The 27,444-nt window shown below is 35.6% G+C and overlaps 4 protein-coding genes across 7 annotated transcripts; 2 read left to right on the top strand and 2 right to left on the bottom strand.

Annotated features, from left to right (window-relative positions):
* Nucleotides 1-2,767: 2,767 nt before the first annotated feature.
* LOC120339061 (alkaline phosphatase-like) lies at nucleotides 2,768-9,946 on the top strand. Its single transcript, XM_039407105.2, has 11 exons — nucleotides 2,768-2,940; nucleotides 3,451-3,717; nucleotides 4,147-4,311; nucleotides 5,150-5,325; nucleotides 5,620-5,765; nucleotides 6,088-6,238; nucleotides 6,881-7,015; nucleotides 7,784-7,895; nucleotides 8,343-8,471; nucleotides 8,696-8,857; nucleotides 9,432-9,946. The coding sequence occupies exons 1-11, from the start codon at nucleotides 2,877-2,879 to the stop codon at nucleotides 9,560-9,562; spliced, it is 1,638 nt and encodes a 545-aa protein (XP_039263039.2). The 5' UTR covers nucleotides 2,768-2,876; the 3' UTR covers nucleotides 9,563-9,946.
* A 2,938-nt stretch (nucleotides 9,947-12,884) lies between these two features.
* LOC120339022 (ADP-ribosylation factor 4-like) lies at nucleotides 12,885-17,106 on the top strand. Its single transcript, XM_039407064.2, has 5 exons — nucleotides 12,885-13,216; nucleotides 13,860-13,940; nucleotides 14,583-14,764; nucleotides 15,431-15,556; nucleotides 16,244-17,106. Exons 1-5 carry the CDS (start codon nucleotides 13,150-13,152, stop codon nucleotides 16,331-16,333), a joined length of 546 nt encoding a protein of 181 aa, XP_039262998.1. The 5' UTR covers nucleotides 12,885-13,149; the 3' UTR covers nucleotides 16,334-17,106.
* A 547-nt stretch (nucleotides 17,107-17,653) lies between these two features.
* On the bottom strand, nucleotides 17,654-18,653 carry LOC120339506 (ribonuclease P protein subunit p30-like). The gene has a single exon (XM_039407647.2). It carries the CDS (start codon nucleotides 18,651-18,653, stop codon nucleotides 17,769-17,771), a length of 885 nt encoding a protein of 294 aa, XP_039263581.1. The 3' UTR covers nucleotides 17,654-17,768.
* Nucleotides 18,629-21,140, bottom strand: LOC120339507 (transcription initiation factor TFIID subunit 12-like). Of its 4 annotated transcripts, none has more exons than XM_039407651.2 (2): nucleotides 20,993-21,140; nucleotides 18,629-20,540 (listed from the first exon to the last, which is right to left on the bottom strand). In XM_039407651.2, the coding sequence occupies exon 2, from the start codon at nucleotides 20,518-20,520 to the stop codon at nucleotides 19,846-19,848; it is 675 nt and encodes a 224-aa protein (XP_039263585.2). In that variant the 5' UTR covers nucleotides 20,521-20,540; nucleotides 20,993-21,140; the 3' UTR covers nucleotides 18,629-19,845. The 4 variants fall into 4 exon arrangements, with proteins under 4 accessions (XP_039263585.2, XP_039263582.2, XP_039263584.2 ...); XM_039407648.2 differs by having other exon boundaries at nucleotides 20,885-21,024; XM_039407650.2 differs by lacking the exon at nucleotides 20,993-21,140 and adding an exon at nucleotides 20,855-20,975.
* Between the last annotated feature and the right edge of the window lie 6,304 nt (nucleotides 21,141-27,444).

The following is a 27,444-nucleotide window of genomic DNA, read 5'->3' as shown; positions in this document are numbered from 1 at the left end:
CAAACGAAATGTACATATTCACTTAGAGATTTATTCCGGTTTGTGATGATGATGTACTGATTTTTAAATATTTTTGATGGAAAAACTTAATATTTGTATAGGTGTTGCTTGAATAATTACCAGGCTAGATAATGTAATTTTAATATGGTGCTCGTGATGAATGTAATGATACAGGGTGGAAGCTAAAAAAACAGAAAATTTATAACAGCTATTTATTTTGACAAAGAACAACGTTTTGTGAAGGTATATGTTTAATTCTACTCATAGATGCTCAAAATGTAGTCCGCGCACTTCAGAGCAGTGTCCTAACCTAGAAGTCCAAGCTCGTGTAGCGCTTTAACGGTTAACCTTTGGGATATCGTTCCAAATCCATCTATACCTGTAAGCATTTGTGATCTCATCTAACCTTCAAATTTTCTGCTTTTCTAGCGACCACCTTGTTTATATAGTGATTACTCTATTATGAAATTTGAGTTAGGTAGATATATATCCGACGCTACAGAATATATGTTCAAATAAAAGTAAGAAAATTCAATAGAATGTTCGGACAGGTGTTAGTTAGTATCCTTTCTGTAGATTTTGCATCTGGTTAGCGACGAATTCTGCGAGTTGAATATTTTGTTAACAATATCTAAGATATAGAATTTGAAGACTATAAAAAGCACTTTATATATATATATTGTGAGTTGCGACTGGTCGAACTCCTGTAAATCTGCTTGAGATATTACCATAGCGAGTAAAAGATAAATCAAGCTTGCGATAATCCCCACTGACATAATTATATCTCGACTCGCTATCCGTGTTATTGAAACGTTTTAAAATGAAACGGGGCTCTTCAAATTAGAAAGCAAACTAAAAGAATTAGGTACTGAAATAGGAGTTTCATGTTACCATTACATATCTATGATGTAAATTCAGTCTCGGTGGATAAAATGACAAAACCATTCTCGAAGGGCGACGAATATTAATTTGTGCATGGATTTTTTTCAAATGTAATGATGATAAATTTGTGCCGTGACGTCCATCTAAACGGGAAATCAACTTGCAACGATGCTCTAATTCTTCCCGAACGTTTAATTTACGAAATTATTTCCCTTTAAACAGGAAATGCATAACGACTATGTAGATTTCTGTGACATGTTATTATAGGATTGTCATTCAATATAGTCATCTATACAATGTAACAGAATACGATGAATTTTTTCATATCAGCATTCTATAGACCTGCTCTGCGCTCCAGATGTCATTACCTGTTAGACAAAGTCAGTGTTGGACACTTGTCAACTATTTTTGCTGAAAGATCATTGAAAACAATCAATAAATATTCATCGATCATCGTTTCATCGATGCATTTGAGAAAGGGGGAGTTCAAGCACAGAAAAGGGATTTAGGTTGGGTGTTGTATGAAGCTATTGAAGGTGTCGCGGTAAAGAATAATTAATTTCAATATCATATGAGTGTCTTTATCATAATAGTCACCCAATATGTTTTATTTGTGCTGGTAAAATTGCTTACATTAAAAATGCGCATACGACTCTTTTATGAATAAATGTCGAGAAGAATTCAAGTATACTCACTGACAAGGTATTTCTTTATATTCAGGTTAGCTGTGGGTTGCTGTACTATAGAAGCATGTCGCGGAGTATAAGAAGTAATTTTAATATTATATTAGCATCTTTATTATTACATTAGTTGCGAAAATTGTTGAGGATTCATCAGTTTCCTAAGATATATAAATCATTTTGTACAAACAGCAACGATAAAATGATTTTCAGAGAAAACAATTATAAAAACTCGTCGTTGGGGCTAACTTAACCAACCAATCAATGCTGGACCTAGCACTACATTAATATCAACCATCATTTGTATGTATTCGTTTTTGTTTTTTCTGAACTCTTTTTTTCTTTATTCATTAATTACTGTTAGACTTTATCATTGGTGTCGCTGCTCGTTAAAAAGTTTTGGTTTCTCGGGCCACCTTCCACACTGAAAGGCTTCACTCGAGGCTCTTCTTTCTATTGTTCTCATAAAGTGTATTTTCTTTATGGTGATAAAATAAATACTGATTAATATCCATAATCGTCCTTACAAAAACAAGCCTTAGATTTAGCATTGTACAGTGAATCAGGCCCTGGCGTATGAGTTTTCTAAACAGAAATGTGAATTATCTTCTGACGAAACTAAAAGGATCTCGGTACATGCAATGACAGACTATTATGTCATAATATTTTGCCACGTAAAAGTGAATAATGCACAGTTTAATGCGAAGCGAAGTGTAAACGCCGAGGTATGAGTAATAAAAAACTTTCCTCAAGAAATAGTCATACTGTATATAGTCAAAAATCGACGATAAATTATGTAATCGAACGAACGATAATAAAAGTCTAGAATAAATCTTAACGCGCTCCACAGTGGCGTATCTAATTATTTGTGTAAATAAACACATAGAGCGTTTGTTTTTAGAATAGAGCTTCACTTGTCTTTATGACGTTGATTTAACTTCTCCATTTTCGTTGACGTTTGGTTATAGATAAAACTATTGGGAAATATCTAATCGCGCACACTCGTATTCTTTCCTGTTCAGTGGTTTTTGAACCAATATTTACGCTCTGATTGAGTAAGTGTGCATAAGATGAATTCCGGAACCGTACCAGATTTTTTTAAATTGAGATTTCTAACCGCGATAAAACGCATGAACATTTTCAAAATCACTTTAAACTAGATTCATTTTATACTTCGTTCGGAATATTTCAATTTATGAGATACTTTTCTTACAGTATTATACTTTTAATTATCACATTTAAGCTAAGTACGAGGAAATCGTGTGTTTAAGAGACGTTTTTACTGTTTCATTATTACAAAACTCAAGTCCAAAGATGATTTTCAAGACCACATGTTGGGTATTCGTGGTGATTTTTCTCCACGGAGCAGCTGGTCAAGGTATGATGATATTTGTATTTTAGTAAGCAAATATGAAATGTAATCCTAATACTCACTTCTTGTCCAGTAAATAAATATTGCCAGTGCTCGGATAATAGAATAATATTGAATACACATTTCACTGGTTCCCCGCGGCTTCACTTTCCCAGAGAAATGTGTATTCAATATTATTCTATTATTCGTCTTAACATTGCATGTATGACTCGGTGTTTTTGTTGTTGTTATATATATCAGATTACCGTCGGTTTTTTGACGCAATTTTTATTAATATGTAATTTCAACTTTTTTTTCTACTTGCGTGTCAATTACTGTTAGAAATAATCACGGGTGGTGCAGTCCGATAACCACCATTGTTTTTCCGCGCCTCTCTTCGCCCTGGGACGCTATTTTTTATTTTTTCCCATATAATCTCCGTACAAAAATTATTTTTAGTATGTAAAAAAAATGAATTACGGATTACTGATTGTAGGATATTTAAAAATTCAATAAACAAAAACGTTATTGTCACAGGTCCGCTACCCAGAAAGGAATTCAGTGCAGATTACTGGAACAACATGGGCGCAGCAGATGTCGAAGAGACAGTCACTAAGTTCAATAACTTGAACACAAACAAGGCAAAGAATGTTATTTTATTTATCGGCGATGGAATGAGTCTTTCTACAGTGGTTGCAGGTAGAATACTGAAAGGGCAAAGGGAGAGGAGGAACGCGCATGGCGAAGAAGCCTTTACGTCACTAGATAGGATGCCACACAATGGCCTGTTGAAAACATACAGCGGTGAGATATACTTTACCTAAACCTCGTCAAAATGAAAATTTAAGTGAATATAGTACGAAGTAATTATGATACTACTCTCTATGTTAGTAGATCTAGTGAAATGCGTTAAAAAATATCATTTGGTGAAAGGTTACGATCCCAACCTAATGAAAAAACTGTCCGAAAACAATGAAGGAAAGAGGGAAATTACGTCTGAAAAGGGCAATCTGTTGAATTTTCTGATGAAAACCTTCGTAAAACTGCCCTAGACAAAAAAATATAACTAAACAAGACACGAGTATGTAGGGCCGGAATGACCCGGAAAACAGAACTGGGATACGAAACTGCCTCCAGTCAGCAATACTGAAAATATTTGACTTTCTCCATATTTCATTAATTGTGGCCTGGAAAACTTCATTTACAAAAATAAAAGTGATTTATTTATCTTAGTTGACCACCAAACACCGGACAGTGCATCTACAGCTACTGCATATTTATGTGGAGTCAAAACAAGATCGTCTATGCTCGGAGTAAGCGCGAGAGTTCAGCCTGGAAATTGTAATGCTGCAAAAAGAAATGCGGTAGCATCAGTGCTTGAAAACGCAGCCATGGCAGGTATTGAAACTGTAACCTTTTCGAAGTCTAGTATAGGTAGGCCAGAGGTGTGCAAGGTTTTTGGACCAGGGACAAAAACTTTGCTCACCTAGACTGGCGGGCCATGTAAAGGTGACGTAAAAACCTACATTTCATGGACAATATTTATAGTGTTACAAAAGCAAAAGTGTAAAACAATAAGCCTCGTGCCAAAAATAAACCTAATCGTAATTTCAGCGCATTCCTTGAGCTATTTTCAGCTAAACATTGGAATTTGACATGACTTTGGTAGAGGTACATCAGAGGTAGGCACAAAAAACAAAACCCATGTCATTTGGAACATATACATCCTATGGGCTCCCCTTTTTGGCATCACCCTGTATTATATATATGATGTTTATAATATTCATAAACTACTCGATTTTCTTTGGCATTTGTACTTGCATCGCGTTTGAGAGGAAAATCGAATTCAATTGTTGAACCTGACCATATTAAAGATTCATATTAAAATCCCGGGATAATTTCCCACTGCGTCACCCATGGTGTGCTACACTGGCAAGGCGGTCCCGACCCGAGAAGATACCGGTTCTTGCAAGATATACACAGTAGTTTCTTACCCATTGGAATGCTTGTGCGAAGGCTGTTCAGGCTGGAAAGCGTGTAAAAAATGTCATACAAAAATGTCTCTATGAAATTTATACGTAATTAACTTGTGAAGATTCTTGGTTGACGTTAGAGGGCTAATTATTCAGCGCAAGAAACTTTTAATGCTGGACTGTGGTCCGTTCCGAAATAAATATAATTTTTCATTTGCGAAATAAACACGTACCTTGTATGAACAAATTTTTTCAATTCCCAGGCAGATCAACTGGTATCGTAACAACAACTAGAGTTCAGCACGCGACCCCAGCAGGAGCGTATGCTAAAGTACCAAGTAGAAGTTGGTATTCTGATGCCTACATGTCAGCTACAGTAAAAAGACAAGGATGCAAAGATATCGCCACTCAGCTCGTAGACATGGGAAGAAAAATAAACGTAAGAATTCAATAAGATGAAATGCTTTTGAAAAGAAGCCTCCAAGTCCATGCTTCCGAAAATAAATATTTGACCGACTAATGTCATACCCGACATTGACTGGTAACCTGTAAATTCTATGCTATCCTATATATATAATAATAAAAATTGAAATAAAATTTCGCAGATTCCTAGTAAAAAGGATTAGTTGGAATTTTCTCTGGGCACATTTACCTAAAATTGATTTTTATACGTTGTTTCACACAATTGCTCAATAAAATGTGGCGAGTGCTGATTAACTCTGCTTATCTTAAGGTTGTATTGGGAGGAGGTCGTGTTCACATGAGACCAGTGGGATATCCGGATGAAGAATATTCATCGCCTGGTAGCCGAGGTGACAGAAGAGACGGAAAAAACTTGATCGAAGAATGGCTTGAAAACAAAATTGGGTCCAGTGCAAAGTAAGTTGATAGGTCTTGTGTAAATTCACGAGTCTTGACTTATTTGCAAAATACGCAAAATCTTTGGCATTCAAATGCCCTACAACAATTAATATTGTAGAAAATCGTTTATAAACATATCGTGCATACATTTGCGATCCAGATTTAAAGCGATCGAACGCTGGTTTCCATATATTTATTTTCGTTTTAAATGACTACAGCAATTCTCTATTTCGTTTCTCTATTACGTTCATCAACCTGACGTGAATATTTTTGTGTATACAATATAGCGATGTAGAAATGTCATGCCTTTTTTGGTTTAATGTAAATTATTCTGATTCAGATACGTTTGGAATAAAGAACAATTTGATGACGTCGATCCTGATGAGACAGATTATTTGATGGGACTGTTTAGTCCATTCGAAATGCAATTCTCACTCGAACGAAAATCCGACCCAGCTGGCGAACCAAGTTTAGCAGAAATGACAGAGAAAGTAAGAAAAAAATCAAAAATAAATTAATATTTATGTTACGCCAGGTTTGTATATTTACCGAAAAGACCACAAATAATTAAACAATGGTACCTTCTATTATGATCTGAGAGTCAATAGTCAAGTCAAGGTAATTTTTTCAAACCAGTAAAAAAGTCAGTTTTACACAAAATACGAATAAAATGAAAATTACACCTTTAGTTTTTTCAATTTAGTTTTTTCGTTTCGTTCATTTTCGTTTTTAGTTTTAGTCTGGAGTGCTTCAAATTGTTTATTAAAGCCAGCTCAAGCAGCGGCAATGAGCAACGTTGGTTTCCAACGCCTATCAGTCGGTCTATCGCCAGTAAATTCGTCCAACTGCGATATCGGTTTGCCCAAAGTCCGGCTTTTGTTAGTATTTTATGTTCGACTTTTTTTCCTAAGTATAACTTAATGATAAACTTAATAAATATTCACTACTGATTGACAGAAAACTACAGTAGCGATTTAACTACCAGTTGCGCTACTACTAAGGCCACTTGCTTTAAACATAAGCACAAATTAAAAGTTATCTGTAATTATATCGCTACTTTATTTTCACATTGAACCACGGCAGTACTACAAATACGCCAAGGTGCATTAGTCATTCGAATAATTTTTCTTCAGGCAATCAAAATTCTTCGAAAAAATGACAACGGATATTTTCTTCTCGTCGAATCAGGGATGTTGGACAAAGCTCATCACAAATCTCTCGCCCATTATGCCCTTGAAGAATTCATGGAATTGGAGAAGGCGGTCAAGGTAAGAAAGCCCATTGAAGACGACTAGTAGAAAGTATATCACAGCATGAAAGTGCAAGTGTTGAGTTTTTGAAGTAATATTAACATTTCCGTCCGAACTCTAAAACTATAGTCTGAAACTAGCTGACAAGTAAGCAAGAAAAATTTCGAATAGCTTCGTTCCCCCGACCAGTCTAAAATTCGATGGGAGTTAAACGTGGCGAAATATATCTATTGTTGGATGCTTTTTAAGCTATGACTGCTGGGGATTGCTATTCAGCGTCGTAATATCTTATTATAATTTAGCAACTTTCGACAAGCGCACAAACTTATTGCATCTAGCACTAGTACATATATATATATTTCATTTCCGTGATTAGATTTAGTTGTCCCCGCATACTAGTAATTGAGCTCCCATACTATCTGCTATGAATTAGAAACTGAGTACCTTAATATAAGGCTTTATTCAACTTAAATCTAAAGCACACTAAAAATGAATCTAAAGTAAATGTTGCTAGGGAAGAAACCAAATACGTACCGAATTGTTAACGCTAACAGTAAGCGGGCCGATAGTAAAATGAGTGAAAAAGTCGGATGAAGTAACAACACACTACAGCACAACAATTATTGCCGTCTGATTTTAAATGCGCTACAACAATCATCGCTGGACTGCAACTGTATAAACAAATAGTTACATTGATTTACATTCACAAGTTATTACAATATCATCGCGACTTATCTTTTCTTTGTAAGAATGAAATTAATAATTCTTTTTTAATCTCCGAAAAAGGTTGCACAGGATCTTACATCAGATTCCGATACATTGATAATTGCGACAGCTGATCATGGGCATGTTTTTACGATCGGCGGTGGTACGGCCAAGAGAGGAAATCCAATTTTAGGTAAGTAGTTTCTACTTTAAATTGTCAATAACATTTGCCATTCTATCCAGAGAATAATGTCTTTACTTGCAAGCTTGTTCATATGCTAGATTTAAGTTAGGGAAGATTCAATGTTAGTGTTATGGATTCCGTGGAATAGCAAACGCCTCGCGTTCGCTAAAGACAAGTATAAAAAAAATGAAAAAAAAATAAATTGTCCATTAGATTCAGAAATTCATTTTTGTCGTGCATGAAATATTGTACAATCAAACAGCAAAAGATAAATCAATTGCAAAAAATAATAGATACACAATATTTCGACCGCAATTAACGAGGAGTCGCGAAAGACATAAAGTCATCGTGTCAGCGACATCAAAATTGATGTGTTCAGCAGTGAATTACCTAAAATAATTAGTAACTAAAACTAGTGCCATTTTATTAAATGCAAATCCTATTTTCCTCATTCAGGCCTGGCACCAAGCAATAAACGACCGGCAAAAGCATTAGATGGAAAATTCTACACAACTAGTGGATACGCAAATGGCGCAGGAGGTTTTTCACCTAGAGGAAGGCCGAACGTTCTTCGGCAAAATGCCGGTAAGTTCAAATAGCAAAAGATAAGTAAAAAAGTAGAACTAACAAATCGGCATTAGGCTGGCCTGAAGGTTATGTAATGATTCCTTGTGAAAAATATCTCAGATATTAACAATATACAAAAATTAACATCTTTGTTATTAAGTGAACAAGAATATAATAACTACAAAAACTTGCAGTTGTTTTCAAATCGGAAAATAATTTATAATGATTTGTTATAATTTCAGCTGACAAAGGACACAAGTTTCAATCGGCCATTCCACTACATGCCGAATCGCACAGTTCAGAAGATGTGGTCGCTTTCGCAAGTGGTCCAATGTCGCACATGATAACAGGAGTGCACGAGCAAAATTATGTTGCACATATGATCAATTTTGCTGCTTGCACTGGTGAGAGAACTTGCTAAATTATATTGATTACCGTTCGGAGAAATCTTTGTTAGAATAAAAATCATCAACATGCGCAATTCCACATACGGCGCACTGTCAATGAACCACTGAGATTGCCTTTTATACATAAGGCACGAGGGCCTATAACACGCAACCAGATCTGTTTCTGAGTGTTGGCAACAAAGCATAAAGCACTACAAAAAATGGGATTTAAAATGCGTCTGATGGTCCGTACAATACGGTACTCCGTGTCTGTTTATTGGACACGTAGTGGACATAACGATCGTTTCAAAATTTTGTTGTTATTGTTATTATTTGTCTCCATCAACACGTTTTGAAGAAATGGCTTTTCTCCTCGAATACTGGACCAATTGCTTTGAAATTTTCAGTGGTTAAAGATAAAAATTTGTTCCAGAAGGCTATTACTTTTTTTTTTGCTATGACGTCATCAAAATTATGTGACTCTACGTGTCCATATATTTGAGCATAGCTCTCCTGTTAACTCTAGAATAGCAGCGGGATGATATTTTCATAAAATGTTACAATAATTAAAACAAACCTTTTCTGTCTATAGGTCCTTACGAATCCGGAATAAATCCACATTGCATCGTCAAAAATCCAGAAAAGTCTAAGCGACGAAGATTTGACGATCCCAATGTTGATTTTCCAACGCCATGGGAAGATCCTTCTGCTGAGGAGTTGTAAATTATATGAATATTCAAGTAACATTTATGTCGAGCTGCTTTTTGTATAAATCATATTTTCAAATACTAAAGAGTAATGCACAAATATATGAACATGAATTCAATTCTGTTACGTCCAGCAGACTGCCGTCGGAAAAACATGGCGATTGATTCTTCACCAATCGCCCTTGACAAACTAGTGCTTAACGGTAGGCTACTATGATTTCTATCTCCGCATATTTGTACTTTGCTCTCTTGTTATTCTGGTATTTTATTTATTATTCGTATTTTCTATCTTGCTGAATTGCACTATATGTACACTATTATCATTTCTTTCTGAATCTACTGTTCTGTTATTATACTGTTTATTTAAAAATAATAAAACTACTTATATACTGCCAAATAAACGGATAGTTTGTAGGATTGGGTTGACCTTATCATCTCACATGAAGTGACTTTCCTCGTATTTTATACGTTTTATCAAATATTGATTTTGGTGTTCATTACATTAATCTAGGCTTACCATACGTCCCGCTTTAGGCGGGACAGTCCCGCTTTATAGCGTTTTGTCCCGCCGTCCCGATAAGTCAGTCAAAAGTCCCGCTTTTCCAGCATAATACACAAACATGTTCTCGTTACTGTTGTAGCCTACTTACTGAAGGTGAATGCGTTCGATTCCCATTGATGGCAGACGAATCGCATGTAAAACCAATACTAATTAGTCTAAATTCGAATTATTTGTACCGGTATCGTTAACGTCAATTCCCTACTTATTTTTCGAACTGAATCCGATATTTGGACAGAGAATATGCGCATGAAATTTCGATAACAATATGGTCAATGAAGACAGCCGAGACAGCTTTAATTGTAGGAATGTAGCCTAAGCCTATGGCCTATGTAGTAAAATCGGAAATGTGAAGTTATAAAATCACAGCTAAGGGGTCGTTGCCTTTCGAGGCGTCCCGATTTGAAGTCACAAAAATATGGTAGCCCTACATTAATCCAAAATTTAATAAGGACTTCAAATAGATCGCTATATCTAGCCATTCATTCGTATTCCGGTAAGGACAAATGAAAGCTCTGGTATAAGTCATAAATGCGTATTAGGATAGATTTTTCATTTATCCAGATGCGAGGAAAGTCGAGAACACGCCTCAATCACATAGAGTAACGCGACCTCTCTTCCGATTACCCGTCGGGTATATGCATAGTTTGCCAGTTATTGATTTTGAGATGCATGAAGCTGATGGTGTATGAAGCCGTAACCGACCCTGCGGAGTTGAGGAGACCAACAGTCCTCTCGCACATACTCACTCTACACGAGATTCTAAGTAGAGATGCACCGATACCACTTTTGTCGCCGATACCGATACCGATACCAACTAAGAACGCCAAAACCGATATTACAAAAAAAGTCGATATTTCCGATACCGATACTATGTATTTATTACCTCAAGTGTGCAGGGCAGTCTTTGTACATTATTCATACTACACATTATTTCAGATTGAAAAAGGGAAATAATACATCATAAGAAATGATGTTTGGGATTCTGATGCGGTAATTGATTTAGATGCATTGTGTACTGAAGCTAGTAATCTCGGTGTTAAATTAAAAAACTCATAGGCAGGGAGGTCCACTTTGAATTTAATATTAGTATCGCGACCTTCGAATATCGTTTTTCGTGTTTATAAGAATATCGAATATCGCTCACAGATCTTAGCGCCGTCATCCTCGTTTTAATTGTAAACCTTTCACATATATATATTTTGTTCTGTATTTCATCGTAATCGTGCGTCGCGACAATGAATTACAGACGACATGAAAGAATTTCAATCAGCGCCGACAAGAAATACCTATAACACGTCGATGATGTATTTGATTTCACTATTTTTTAGTATTTTACAGTTATTATCGTATATTTCGAGATGGTCTGGGCGGGCACGGCAATAAATCTATGAGGAAATTGTGTGGGAAACACAATTTAATACCTGTGTAGACAGATATTAGTGTCGAGATTTAGCTTAACGATATTGATGCATTAAAATACACTCACGCTTGACGATAAACATTCAGAGTTTGAAACCGTGCCGAAAAGTGAGTGTGCTGTTAATAAAGATTTTAATTTTTCTGTATGATTTAAAACTGGGTCTAGAGTTTTTTTTTGTGTTTGTCAGTTAACATCACAATTCATAAGTATAAATACTGTAATGCTCATTGAGTCTCCTTTCTTAGAAGCAAGAAAATCACAATTTCATTTATATCACACATGCCTTATGACTGCTTTACAATGCTAACATTATCAAAGCCGAATTTCTATGTCCCTGGATTTGAAAAAAAGTGAATAGTATTTATGTGGGGGATTTTACTATGTGTTCGAAATTCCAATATCGAAAATATTTTAGAAAGTATACGAAATAATCAATGTGTATGACCATCCAGGCTCATAAAGTTTGGCTACCAAGGTGGTAAAATAAATGAATGTTAAGCCTACTTATCTTATCAAATTGATACATTGAGTTACGTGCGCAAGATTTTGTGTCAATATAACGACATATTTAATATTTCCCACATTAGAAAATCCACTAATATTCGATTGATATATTTATTCATAATTATATACTATTATTATTAAAAATGTCAATAAAATTATTTGGCAGCGAAAATACCCAATTTAGTTGAGCGTTTGACTGATAAATAGCTAAGAACATGTCAAAATCCTATTTCCTTTTTACTCGCAGGGGGGTGGGTTCGTGCATTAGCTCACGATCCCTCAAAGCAAAGAGATAATTTGAACATCGGTTTTCCAACTCATTTGTTAAAACATTCTGAATCATATCAAGAAAGATAAATATATCGGAAATACCGGTATTCATTTAATCGATACCGATACACCACCGATACCGAAAATTTGGCCGATTCTAAGCATGTGGCTCACGTATGGTATTTAGAGGTGTAATGACAAGCGCCTAACGCTTAGCATGATGCGCCATATCGTATCTTTCTAGTATTGTTGCCATATGTCGAATACCTTACGATCACCGAGATATACATCACATCAATAGACACTAAGTTCATACGCACTTTATCACAAGATAGGCTATATAAATAACCTAAGGTTATTATGTAATACATCCCAGACATTCACCACTTATTCCCAATATCTTTTGAAAAAATCATATTTCCTGTATTCAAATTTCCACTCAATTTCAAGAATACTTACACCTGTCGACTTTTTTTTATCTATTGGGTAATATATAAAATACCCCGTGTGCAATTTACGAACAAATCAAGATTTAACAAAAATTACGGGCACGAGGTTAAACAAAACCTGACGTCATCCACTCCGCGTCATATTCGTGTGTAGTCAACTTACACACTCGTGAATCTGTCGAAGTTGCCGTTGTTGTGAGCTATTTGTATTGATTTATTTTGACCGTTCTTGACATACTTGTGCGAAAAGGAATAAATTGGGGCGTTCGGCGAACAAACACAAAAATAAATAATTGATATACATTCTTAACTTTCGTCAGTCGCAGTAACTTCTCACCTCGGACTGGAGTTTACCATTTAGCCTAGCTGCCGTCCGCGAAAGCGAATAAAAAGATAAAATGGGACTCACGTTTTCCAGCCTTTTTTCGAGGCTTTTTAGCAAAGTTCCCAGGAGAATATTAATGGGTAAGTTATTACAGTATTGATAACAATGTTACAAGTTAATCTGTGAATCAAAGGCATGTTTTTGAATTACTGAATTATCACATTTTAGTTTCCATAAACATTAATGCTTGTATTCCTTTATATGCCATCGTGTCTATATTCTGACTTCATAAATTTTTTTTTAATTTAGGCTAAATAATCAAAATATGGAACTTATTGTGTCAGAGTCTAAAATTACTGTGACTCTCAGAATTCTGGTGACGATTTGATTAACGTCTATCAGTCTATTGTTGAGAAATCTCTCTCGTGCCATACATCACCAGGTGTAAATCAAGAAAACTCATGATACTCTACTCAAGATTTGGATTTTAAAATTTTAGATTAAAAACCCCTCCGGTATCGAGATATTGTAACGAAAATTGAGATAATTTTAAGCACTACCCATATCTGCACATAGTTTAATGAAAACAGACTTTTGTCAAAACTTTTTTTTTGCGGTTAACATAACCACACTTGAATCCTTCCAGAAGATTGATTCATTAGTCAGTACAGCAAAAAATCGTCTATGGGGGAGAATTTTAGTCACATCTTCTTGCTATATGCATACCAGTATACCCACACAAGCAATGTTTTTATCTCTAATCCGAACAATATTATTTCTTAGTTGGTCTTGATGCTGCTGGAAAAACTACAATTCTGTATAAGTTGAAGCTTGGAGAAATTGTCACAACTATTCCCACCATTGGTAAGAATCAAATTTTGAATTCTTCAAAACCTATAAATTTATATAAAACACTTGGAACTTCTATTTGTGTATGATTTTACCCAAAAGTTTAAGTAATCTGCTTACATATACATAATAGCTTTACATATACATTCTTTCGAACATAAGTGCCAAATTATCTAGGCCTTTTCTGGGGTAACCCAGTATAGTAGTGTTCCAAAAGACCTGAATGAATTGGTTTGGTTGGGTAACCCTGTATCGTTTTATTTCATTGTCTAATCCAAGAGATGTGAATAAATGACAATTTATTAAGGAAAATGTCATTCTTGAAGGTGCCATGAAAAGCTCATAAGGAATTCGGCAGCAGGGTTAGCTCTACAAAATAATATACTCTTTTGAATAGTTTATAGCAATATGTATAATATTAGACCATTGGAATGTGGATACTTCTATAGGCCTATTGATTAGGTGTCATTATAAAAGTTTCTTCTAGTATTTTATCAAAGGAGTAAACATGGATTGCTTAATATTAAATGAAAAAGTATTTAGCATAACACAATGGTTTTACAGTATAAAATAAGTATTTTTCTGCACATTCCCACACTGGTCTAAGATATTTTCGTCTTTACTTAAGCTTGAAATATATATCAATTTGTTTTACAGGTTTTAATGTTGAATCTGTCGACTATAAGAATATTTCATTTACTGTTTGGGATGTTGGCGGCCAAGATAAAATTCGTCCACTGTGGAGGCATTATTTCCAGAATACTGAAGGAATCATATTTGTTGTTGATAGTAATGATAGGGAAAGAATGGATGAAGCCAAAGATGAACTTGATAAAATGGTTTGTTGTATTATAACTTTTCTATTATAACTTATAAGATTATTGACCTTTCTTATAGATTTACTTTTTTAAGCAAATTCTCACATTCACTTAATAGTAAAGAAAACTCATGACTTACCAAAGTTATGGGTAAACAAAGATATAATGGAAGCATACAAACAAACATAACATACAAGAAGAAACAATCCTACCTAGCAAGACTTAAAATAATGTTCGCTTGTATGCATAAGCATTCGAAACATTAGCAAATATACCACCATTTGCGCCCAGTTTCCTACATTCAAATTGTCTTTCTTTAGATAGTGATTTTGGGAAATGGAAATTTAATATTGTATGGCCCCCTTTTTTTTATAGATTAAGCTATATTTGACGCTGATTTAGATAATCATATTTTAAATAAATTAATGATAAGCCGATGCTCTTCATATATGAATGTGTGGCATACATTGAGCAACATCTATATTTATTATTCAAAGTAATTTATTATTCAATTTCAACAGTTAATTTGCTAGAAATAAACATGGGCGTTACCCCATTTGTGCTAATTCATATGCTCGATGATATAGTCTAGTCTTGCATAATAAGAGACATATAGTATTCCCTTTATAGAGCAGACGTAATTATTCAAAAAACCCTAATTTGGCGATTATCCTTTTTTTAATATAGTTGAGCGAAGATGAACTACAAAATGCGATTGTTCTGGTTTTTGCGAATAAACAGGATTTACCGAACGCATTGAGTACGACTGATGTTACGGATAAACTAGGCTTATGTGGTAAAAGTGGAAGAAAGGTGAGTGTTTGAAAATGCCTATTAAAAGGGCAAAACTGATTTTTCAAATTATTCAAAAGTCTGCATACTAACACAAATTAATTTTACATGTAATTCCTCGGACCAACACAAATCAACTCAGAACTTGGTCAAATAAAACATTACAGAAATGTGTTTATAAGTGTGCCAGCAAGACATTTGAGAAGCTTATAATACTTGTCTTGCAAGATAAGTGGTTGTTCCCACATACCGGTAATTGCCAACACTTTCCCATTACACAGTCAATTTTTTTTGAATTGTGTGGCACTATTGATTTTATTGGGTTGATGCCAGTATATCAATAACAATGTATTTCTGGGAAACTGTAACAGTCCTCGCATTGGGAAATTTTGGGAACTGTTGCTGGCTATTTCTCTAAATACACTTCATTGGTTTATGTGTACCAGGTTAGGCCATAATTTTATTCCAATTTCCTTATTTTAATTCTATTACGAGTTCGGGTACTGTCTGTGTTAGTCAAGTGAATATACCCCCTGCCCATAGGTTTCAGTCCCTTTACACAACTTGATGTAAAGTAGGCGAACAAAATTAGTTACCTACATATTGGTACACACTTCTGGAGCGCCCTTCATTGTACAATATAGTGAGTAATATTGAATTAAGGTTAATCTTGCAGACTAAAGTTATATCCCATGTTTATTTTTCCAGTGGTACGTTCAAGCGGCTTGTGCAACAGAAGGAAATGGATTGTATGAAGGATTGGACTGGTTATCGTCTGAACTCCAGAAAAAAAGTTGAACTTGACGGACCAGTAATATCTACAGACCTGTTCTATCTCGAAAGCTTATGGCTCTTGGTTCAAAAAAAATAACTGCAATATCTTATTTGTCACATGTAGTAACTAAAGATTGTTTTTGTGATGTTCAATATTATAAAAACAATCTAACCAAATAGGCAATTCAACTATTTATGAGGTTGTATAGTTGTCTATAGTAAAAACCTTAACTGCTGCAGATTTATGTATATCATTTATGTTTCAGTCAACGTTTGTAAGAATAGGAAGCTGTGTATATACTTTACTGTTGGCTGTTTTGTGTACACATAGTTTGCTGATAGAAGATAAATAGAGTTACTTATTTTCATTCCAAGAATTTTTGTAGCCATGCCTGGAGGTTGAAATCGGGATGAGTCCATCTTGCCTGTAGATTACACTTCTGATGGTTAAACTTAAAATTTGAATGTCGGACTCTCCATTTTTCTCTGTGCCAAAAAATTTAATTCAACATTGCAATTAATAATGATTATCTATCTTTTTGATAAATAGGACAAAAATTTGGAAACACATCACAGAAAATTTAAAATTATCTAATTTGTAATTCCTTCGTGAAGGGTGATGCTCTTCCTTTAAGTTATTGAAATGTCTGTTGGAAGTTTGCACTTCCTTCTGTGCAGATTTTCATGTTTTTAGATTTTGCTTTGCTGATTTGTAGAATATATTAATAGGTGGGTGTTGCTATTGTATGTTTCCTTAAAATTGTGTGAAAATATTATAATACAATGGTCTAACTGTATTCTAGTTGTATTTCAGGAGTGCTTGGGGTCTTTTGAACATAGGGTTTATGGAAATAGGGATGTCCAAAACTGATTTGTGTTGCAATTGTATTTCGGTAGCCAATGAGAGTGTCCAAAACAAAACTCATAGAATTTGTTATAATGGATGCATACGAAATTCCCAGATTTCGAGAAAAATTTCAAATATCAAGTATTTGAGATCTGATAGTCTGACAGAATTTATAGACTTTATTTATTCATGACAAAAAAGTTTATTCGATAAATACCAATTAATTAACAGCGCTTTCTGCAAAATTTTCCTGCAGATTTAGTTATGTTCAATTTTATATTGGTCTCTGCTGGCTAGATAAAACCTCAAGCTTTTCAATCGCTCCATATTGTCAGATAAGATTTTGACCTCCCAAAAACAGTCATCCCCCAGGGTGACTTCCTTCCCGAAGCAATTTTTCGAATAATCAGAATCTCCTTATTTTTATCACCGGCCGTATGCGTATGGTATTTTGTTGGCTCACAACTGCCAATACAAATTTGTCTGGAAGCATCATGACAGTACTTGCTAGTGGATAAGACTGCGGCTTGACTAGGTCTGACCTGTAACACAGGGAGCTTTATAATACCCCAAAACAGATACTGTAAATTTGAATTAAATATATTTTCAGTATTATAATTCCAATTTAGCCTTCTTTGCTTCATCATCACAAATTTCCGCTTGCCTTTTGAGCATATTAGAATCACTACTTTCAATTTTTTGTATAAAAACTGCACCTTTGGCAGTTTTCCTTGCAAAACTGTGAACCACGACACATCGACAGTTATGAGACACCAGATGTGGCACCATGCTCTCTTTCATTGTAAACAAAATTCCGAGATTTGCTACGTCATATGGTCCCCTTAATTCCAGTGGATGCAAAGATTTACTCGACATTATTATATTTTTTGACTTGCAGCATTCAACCAATCTCAGAGCACATGTGGTTGTTAGCTTTCGCATTGTTGGGTCACGAACCATTGGTGAGTAGTTAAATTCAAAATGAATGCCGCGTGCGATTGCTGCACGAACTTGGTGTGTCCTTAGAAAGAATGAAAGTTTTTCTGCACCATCAAATGTTATAATATCAATATTAAGTTGGGTACATGCAGAAAGAAATAATTTTTCAGTCTTTGGTTCTACCGCAATGATATCGAATCCCCCATGAGTTATGACATCTCGAACAGTAATCTGGTCGTCTACTTCGCTCAGTTCAATCGTGATTCTCGATAACTGCGTTATTCCATCAAAATTTACTTTGTCTGGTGGGGTAGGAAGTTGCAATCTTTTCTTTTTTCCACCTCGTTTCAAAGATCCTGATGGAATATATTTTGAAAATGCTAAAACTGAATAACCCAGCTCTTTAAATGTAGTCAAAACAGAATCCATATGTTTTTGATTTTCATCATAAGGCACATTCAAATCATAGAAGCAACCCTTTGGTGGTATTGGTAAATGAGACATTATGATTTTCATGTAATGTAATATCTGGCTCTTGTAAACAAAACAAAAAATCATTCATTATACTTCAATGATCGAAACAAATAATGAAATATGGGATTCTCATGGATCAAAACATTGATATTTTAAAAAGATTTGCCATATCCAAACAAGTATTGAAATCTTGGAGATGTTACTACTGGGGTAGACAGAAAAGATACAACCATGACGGACATAAACAGAATTCTCCCTATGGCAACTTATTTCCAGACATCAATTTCTACTTTCTATCCAAGTAACTGTTTTTCACTCATTACACAAATGTGCAATTTGAACATATTTTTATGCATCTGTCATTTAATTCGGTAGTCCGTATTCTCACATAATGTATACATATCCCAACACTTCAACTAAATATTTTGGTAAATATCAACATAAGAATTTCTATAGAATGTGTTTTATATATTAGTCTCAATGTTCCATTTTGAGCATTCAATAATGTCGCAAGACAATCCTATCAACTCATAGTAAAGATATTTCAAAACCTATAATGTTATATGTATGAGTTGGCACTTCCAAATAGCTTTCCTCAATATAAAGAAATGCAAAACCGTACATTCCTATATGTGAAAAAATATTTATCTAACACAACTTTCACACCATTCATTCATTTTGATGATAAATTAGTGGAAAAGTAAACGATGTATTATTGAACATAAAAATTCATTATTCATCATCATTCAGTAATTCACACCTAGAAAATTGTGAATGGCTTAGAGGTAAAAAATCCAGGTCACTCAGAACATATTCTAGAAAGACCACAACTTTTGTGCAAAGCATCACAGATTACTAAAACTTTGGGCGCTCCAGGAGTATGTGTAACAAAATATAGAGGCAACTAATTTTGTTCGCCTATTTTACATCAAGTTGTGTGAAGAGACTGAAACCTATGGGCAGGGGGCACTCACTTGGCTAACACAGACAGTCCCTTAACTTGTAATAGAACCAAATTAAGGAAAATCGGAATAAAATTATGGCCTAGCCCTAACCTGGTACACATACTGCGGGAGTACCTACTTTGATTATACACAAACAGAAGTTTGGGTAATAAATAAATTTTCCCTATTTTCGTATAAGTAATAGAGATATTATGCATTATGTTTTTTGGTCACCTTTATATAACATGTCCAACTATGATTTCAACATGATCGACCATCCTTGACTGTATATACATTAGAATAGCTTGTGAATGTAAACAAAATACAAGCGATCACTTTTTAGTCGCTTTTCTTATGAGTGCCAATCTTTGTTTATGAGCTTCTGTGGAAACTGTTTTCTTAAAAGGTTTTATTTCATCTGAACCATATCCTAAAACATCAATATTCCAATGATTTTCTAAATGGAATTTCATGTCTTTGACTTCCAAAACACTAGAGTTTCTATGCCTAGCAAGGTCACATGCTGATGCAACAACACTTTCTATAAAATCATCAGTTATTTGCATCAACATTTCTTCCACATCATCATCTAGTTGTTCATTCGGATCAATGTCTTTTACAAGTTCATGAAGTCTCTGTTTACTTAATATTTTGTCATCTTCAATTGCAGCTGATGTAGCTGACCCTTGTGACAAGACCACAGCCGGTTGCAACTCTGTCTTAATTGTAGTCTGAGTCACCATTCCCGGGATCATATTACTGACAGGTGCAGGGCTAGGTTGGTTCATTACAATTGGCTTAGCTGCTTGCTGCTGTAAATTGAAACCAGCAGTTGTACCACCAGTTGCTTGTATCTGGCACAATTTTTGTTTCAGTTGATTCAATTCTTGAACTTTTTCCGCTTGTTCTGGTGTGTATGGACCTGTTCCAAGAGATGAAAGGTTGGTTTCCACAACTTTTAAAGTTTGTTGTACGGATGCTGCATGAGCTGTTTGATATTGTGACATTGCAAGATTACAACTTTGTTCTGTTAAATATTGGAAGACAAAATTGACATTCAATCTAAGATACGGTTATCTAATGACAGAATGAGATGACTGGCCACAAATTTTTTTGAAATCCTTGTAGCCTAGTTAATTATTGAAAAAGGCAAAAAAGTCAGTCATAACATTAACCACCCTTCAAAGACTAGCCCATACTGCCATAATCTACCGGTACCAGCTCACAGTTTCATGGCAACATGAGGGTTTATCATGCATACATTTACAGCAATTACTGAATTATGGGATTTTTAGCAAGGACCACCTAATTTAGTTTTGCCGTTTGGCACTACTTACTAACTTGGTTCTCAAACACCAAACCAATACCCACAATCACATGTGCTAGTGCGGCCTGACTGAAATGTGGGGTATCCAAACCGAAAGTGTGAGATGGCGTCTTTTCATATAGCATAGCTCTGAACAATCCGGCACAAAATACCTGAACGAGGACAAAACCGTAACCGCCGAAACTCGAAATTGTGGGCTGGAGTAAATTTTTGGTCCAACAGCAGACCTTGCGGTGCAGAATAGCCGAAAACACTAGATGACGGTAAAGAATCACGAGAAACAACATGGATTCGAGCGGGAGAGGAATTTCATCGTCAATCAAAAAAAGAGTCACCGCAATAATAAAATGTAATACCAAGTAACAAATTAACTTGGTATAGACATGTGGAGTGATACGGTCATCAAAGTTACCTCCCTCATTTTCGCTATTATGTTTAGGATTCAATTTACTAGAATAAAAAATTACCACTTTCTGAAGACTTATATCATTGTCACCTATACCTTTACTACAGCAGGAAAGAATATCGAAATAACTTTCAGAATATAGTGAAATAAACTGGAAATCTCTGGTGGTAGAGGGGATAATATGCTAATTAATCAAATACTCCGCCTAAAATGATTTATTACGCAGTAATGTACATTATTAATTTCTTTAGACTTGCCACGCACGAGAGAGAGAGAGATATTTGTCAACCTAAATACATACAGTCACCAATACGAAAAAATGTAACAGAAATGAAATTGCTTTGGTATTAACAGGGGGGAGTGATACGACCGTACGGTTATCGAGGCCAACTCACACGCTATTTTCTGATGTTATTGCGGTTCACACTAAAATATCTATTTGAGTTTACACTAGTTGATGGAATTCCCTTAATTGCGGAATCCTTAGATGCCGCGATGCTTTTTATCCACTGGTCCCAATACTAATCATCCAAATCAATGATTAGCTGATTGCACCTGGTTAAATAGAAATATTCGTCTCAAAATGTCAATTTTGTCATTCTAAAATCGATGCAATTAATATAACTCGCACGTTGCGTCGTGATTGTAACTTTTTTTTCTTTTTACACGACGACATGAGAGCGCTATTAAAATTTCCAGTCCCGGAATTCAACAGCGAAGGGCGTACTGACTCAAAAAGGGTTAACTTCATTCGGATTGATCAATATTGGACGAAGAGAATATGCGCAATTCAGTTGGTTGTTACTGTTACAAGACGAGAGTCTATTTATAGCTTACGCACAGAACGAGAGCAGGGAGGTCAATTACCGTCAGGTCCCAGCCGAATGAATTCAATTTGCATAGCAATTTGTTCCATTTGCAGGTAGCTTGCCATAGCGTAGAGTTGCGGATGCCTTGCTCATGTGTTATTTTGAAGATAAAAGCCACATCTGGAGCCTGCAAATATCTGCTAATTTAGGTTAAGACTACAGTATTTTTCTTTTTTTTTCAATTCTGGAATCATGTTGAAAAGATATTCCACTCGGCCGATATCGTATTCAGGAGGAGTTTCCGGATAGCAGACTGTTGAGAGCGGAGCTGGATGGGAAACCAAAACTACTTCTGTCGGATAGTGGGTAATCCAAGCTTTAGCTATGTATTGTTACTTGTTATAGCTATCTGATTATAAAATCACTGGAATGTAAATAGAGTAGACTGTATATGGTTAGGCCAAACATCTGTCTTGTGTAGCACTATTAAAATATCTGCTTAAATTTTTATCCAATTTAAATGTATTTTTGTAAGGCTTCGTCTGACTTCCTCGGACAAACCGTTTACAACAATGGCAAGAAATTAACAATCATGTAGTTTGAAATGTAGCGATAAATTAATTTGTTTGAAATCGAAATCTCAAATTAATTATGACGAAACAGCGAATAAACTTGGATAGAATAGTCAAAACATCCTTGCAGTATACGCATGCAGATCCACTAGCATAGAGGAAGGATAGGGAAAGGGAGAACAAAGAGTTATAGGACAAGATAAACTAAAAGAACAATGTCGTGGTTTTAACCAAGTTTTTTCATCAGCAGCATGTCACCTTGACATTACTGCAAGTCATTTTATTAAAGATTTCACTTCGATAAAACAGCAAAATCTACAGGTATGTGCTAGTGAAAAAGCAGGGAGGTATGTAAATACCACGTGATATATATACCTAAGTGTAGTTGCGCTGGTAGATAACGCCGTTGCCGACTAATACGCGAGTTCAGGATTGTTTTCACCGAACTTCCACAAAGTTCCAGGAAATTTCTTGAACACTGCAGGAGTGCTTACTCGGATATGCTCTGAAGCGCGAAAATCTCACGCCACTTGGCTTTTTTAAAGAGTTTGTCGAAATTATTTGATTTTAAAGAATTCGTGGACGAAATTCTTGTCCCAGGCCGGGGAAATCACACTCTCTTCCACATGGCCAACGTTGTCATTCCGAGGATGGCGTCGAATGCTTTCATACGCCTCTTGAACCTCGATGTCGGCAGTGATTCGGGTTATTGGAGCGATAGCCGTCATCTGTCTAATGTTGGACTACAGAATTCAAATTATTCAGTATCGAAAATATTGATAAGTGCTTCCAACAATCCTATATGAGTAGGCTACGCCAGATATGTTGCCATTGACAATAGTAGAGGATACCTATTATTCAAGTTCTGTGCATAATGATTAGGGGTGGGCATTTCACATCGAATAGTAAATTATTCGAATCAGTTCATAGCAAAGTTTCGAATCACCGCCATCTTGTTTTTTTTTCCTTTCCGCCAATTTTCGAGGTAAATTTCTCAATTTTTTTCATTGAAGCCATATTTTTCAAGGCAATTCTGACATATAACTCTTTTCTGTAGTGAGTTGGTGATGAAAACGTATTTTTTATTGTGCGTGGACGCTCAGCAATCTGTTTGAGTGATGTATTTTACATTTTCAGTAATTTATGTGTCTGGAGGACCCAACACAACAATAAAGTTACATACAATTATATCTCCCAAGTATTCGGGATTCGATTCGAAAAAATATTCGTTTCGATTCTGAAATCATCAGGTATTCAAAAATGCCCAGCCCTAATAATGATATAACAATAGGAGGAAAATTTGGCAAGTGCTGGAAGGCCCTCGATAAACTGGCATCAAAACAAAATGACCTAGGAAGATTTGGACAGGACGCCACGCCTAAATCTGCGAAAAACAGTCCAATTACCTACAAGGACTGGGGCGATAAATTTAGATGACGCTTGGAACTTGGCAACCCATTTTGTTTCTTCGGATTTTGACGACAAACGTTTGATATCAAACAGGGCTGGCTCATATTCCATTATGTCACTTTTCACTTATTCCCATTCTCCCAGCTGCATACATAAATTCCCGAATGGTTGCTAAAATTTTGAGTGATAAAAAATGCTACTTAATTGATATTCCAAAAGAACACGTAAAATCTTCAACATCCGATGTTGGAGCGGTTAAAATATCTGAAAGTATTTTATCATCATTTCTTTACTGTGCAAAACGCAGTGCAGTTGGTATAAGTTGATTAAGAAAGGATGGGTTAGTCTAAACTCTAAGTGGCGATGGGTAAGACACTAAACCAAAATTTACCAATTTTTATTTAATTGTATTCTATGGTGAGGAGGACATAAATTGCTTTGGATGGGATGGAAAAGAAAAAATATGCGCCGTGGACAAGCCTGGGAAATAGAGACGAGTTAGACGAATCACCATCAGTTAGTGGTGCCAAAAGCAAATCAGTGGGAATCTCTGCAGCTGCAACGCGAACGGCAAATAAACAATTAATCAAAGGAACTTACATTTGAAACTGTGAATGCATATTGTGGCACAAAAATTGCAACCTCACATCAAATTGCACCAATTCTCGGCTCCATTCGCATGAGTGGAAAGCAATGTGATTGACTTTCACTTTTTGTTTCCATATTCACAAATGAAGATTTCGACATTAGATACAATGACGTAGGCCTTGAACAAGTTTTTCTCATCAACAGCCTGCCACAGTAATATTACTGCCAATCGTCTTAACGTCGATTTCACTTCGATAAGACATTGAAATCTATATATGCGAGGGAAAAGCAGAAAGGTTACTATGCAAGTACCACGACGTGAAGAAAGTGTGCATGATTTACGTACTGTTGCGCTGGTGGACCAACGACGTTGTCAGTTAACACGCGAGTTCAAGATTGTTTCTTTGAACTTTCACATAGTTTGAAAAACTCCCTCGAAAAGTGCAGGAATGCTTACCTGGGTGCCAAGGTGACATAATGAAACTATTTAGTATGTTGAATGTAGGTTGCTGTTATGTGTGGTATCGGACGTAGTGGTATTTATGGTTACACTACAACAATATGCTCTGAAGCGCCTCGCGCTCGTAAAATGACAAACGTTGTCCTTTCGAGGGTGGCGTCGGATGCTTTCGTACCGCTCTTGGACCTTGCTGTCGCCAGCGATTCTGGATATTGGAGCGTTCGCATGACTGACTGATGTTGGTCTGCAGCTCGAAAACAATGTCAAGAGTTTCCAATGAAAAGAATAAGGCTATTTGTTTTGGTACTTCGGTTTCAGGTAAGATAAAGTGAAGACTAGTCTCTAATGAAGAAATCTTCAAGTCAGGTAACTTCTGTCTATAACTATTTTAGCTCAGCCAGGTCCAGTATGGTATCAGCATCGGAATCATACAACACATCGAGGGGTGGAAGTGTATTGCCGCGCGTCGGGAAAGAGGAATTTGCAGACTACCAAGAGACACCAAGAAAAAAAGTATGGTATGGAAAATCTGTGACATCAAAGGCACAAACCGTGATTTCTGCTCATTTGAAGTTTAAACCCATAAAAATATTGGTAAATACGAAACCCCGCAAGAATTCCTTAGACAACCTGAATAAAATTCCTGGCGTGGTTTACCCTTTAGGAAATAAAGACGACGTTTGTCATTCCGAGGATGAAATTTCACGCCTTAAGTCTTTACTGTGGCGCAAATAATGAGTCAATGTCAACAGGACATAAAGATAGAACATAATTTGTCTGGGATCGTTGAGATAATAGAGAAATATAAATGACCAAAAGTGTGAGGCGTGCGAGGTCAAATCTAACAAGATGGATTGTACTGGGTGCTGCATTAGTATGCGATCGACTTAATACCTTTTGCGATTTGAATTCACCAACTGTATACTAATAGAATTTACCAGTAATCTGTTAACGTAGATCACACGTTTAAGTACAAACATTTAGGTAGATCACATACCAAGGCGGCACCTTGTATTATATACCAGTATAGCGACACCTAGGCTCAGGTCACATGACCCGTGGCGCGCTGCCACGTTTTTGGCTTTTTCGAATCTTACAAATTATGGGACTCGCTTTCGGAGCACTCGATTACAACTCGTCTCCTGACACTCAGCTACAACGCTCGACTTTCACGCAGCTTAACTACCTCTATCATCGCAACTCAACTAAGTAGAGCTGGGCATTTTCGAATACCTTGTGATTTCAGAATCGAATCGAAAATTTTTTTCGAATCGAATCTCGAATACTTGGAAATATATAATTGTAAGAGACTTTTTTATAGTAATTGGTCCACAAATGAATTACTGAAGACATAGAATACATCACTCAGATAGATTACTGAGCGTTCACACCCTATAACAAACACGTTTTATCAATAACTCACTACAGAAAATAGTCATATGTTAGAATTGCGTTGAAAAAATATGATTTCAATGAAAAAAAAATTGGGGAATTCACCTCGACCATTGGTGAAAAGAAAAAAACAAGATGGCGGCGATTCGAAATGCCCAGCCCTATAACTAAGTTAGGTTCCTTTAGTGTTTCGAATATCTATATTAGGCTTTTATCATCGCTTTTATACAACATACAACAAATATCTTACGCGTTTTATCAGAGACTTGAAAACGGACAGGAATAAGGAAGCGTAGTCTCGGCACGCGGAGTTCAGGGAACAACAGCAAGAACCCTATACCAGCATATACTAATTTATTGAATTGTAAAACATTGCTGTCTGCTTACAGGCTTAGTATTTATATTAATGCACTATGAAACTTTTAGAGTTGGATATATGATTTTGATGATAAGATAAAATATATTCATTCTAAATTCCTGCCAGAGTGTGATGACCACATCCAAAAGAATTCAAACACCGGTAAATGCCAAGAAGTAATCCTGGCGATTAATAAAGAGAGATGTTTGTCAATGTTAGAAGAAGCCCTTGATCAAGTTTAAAAAAATAACTTCCTTCATTCAGTTAGAAGTTTATTTGAAGATCTTAACCAATTGCTGCCCTGAAATAATTTTATACCAGGTTTAAAGAAGAAATTTTTATGTGATAATGACACATTTTCTGAACAACATTTTACTTTTGTATTTAGTAAAATTATTAGCTTTCCTTCAATTTCTTGATCTGGCAACTTTGATCATATTTCAATAATTCACGGCTTCATTCGCCTGAGGAAATCAATGTGTTGACCTGTTCCCACACTCACAAATGGAGTACAGAGAGTTCGACTTAAAGGACAAAAAAGTAGGCTTTAACGAAGTTTATTTTCATCAACTGCATTCCACCTTTATTACATATTTCACTTCGATAAAA

Source organism: Styela clava, chromosome 9, assembly GCF_964204865.1.
Source record: "Styela clava chromosome 9, kaStyClav1.hap1.2, whole genome shotgun sequence".
Classification (NCBI taxonomy): domain Eukaryota; kingdom Metazoa; phylum Chordata; class Ascidiacea; order Stolidobranchia; family Styelidae; genus Styela; species Styela clava.
Note: the sequence above shows the minus strand (reverse complement) of the source record. Positions and strands in the feature narration are given on the sequence as shown.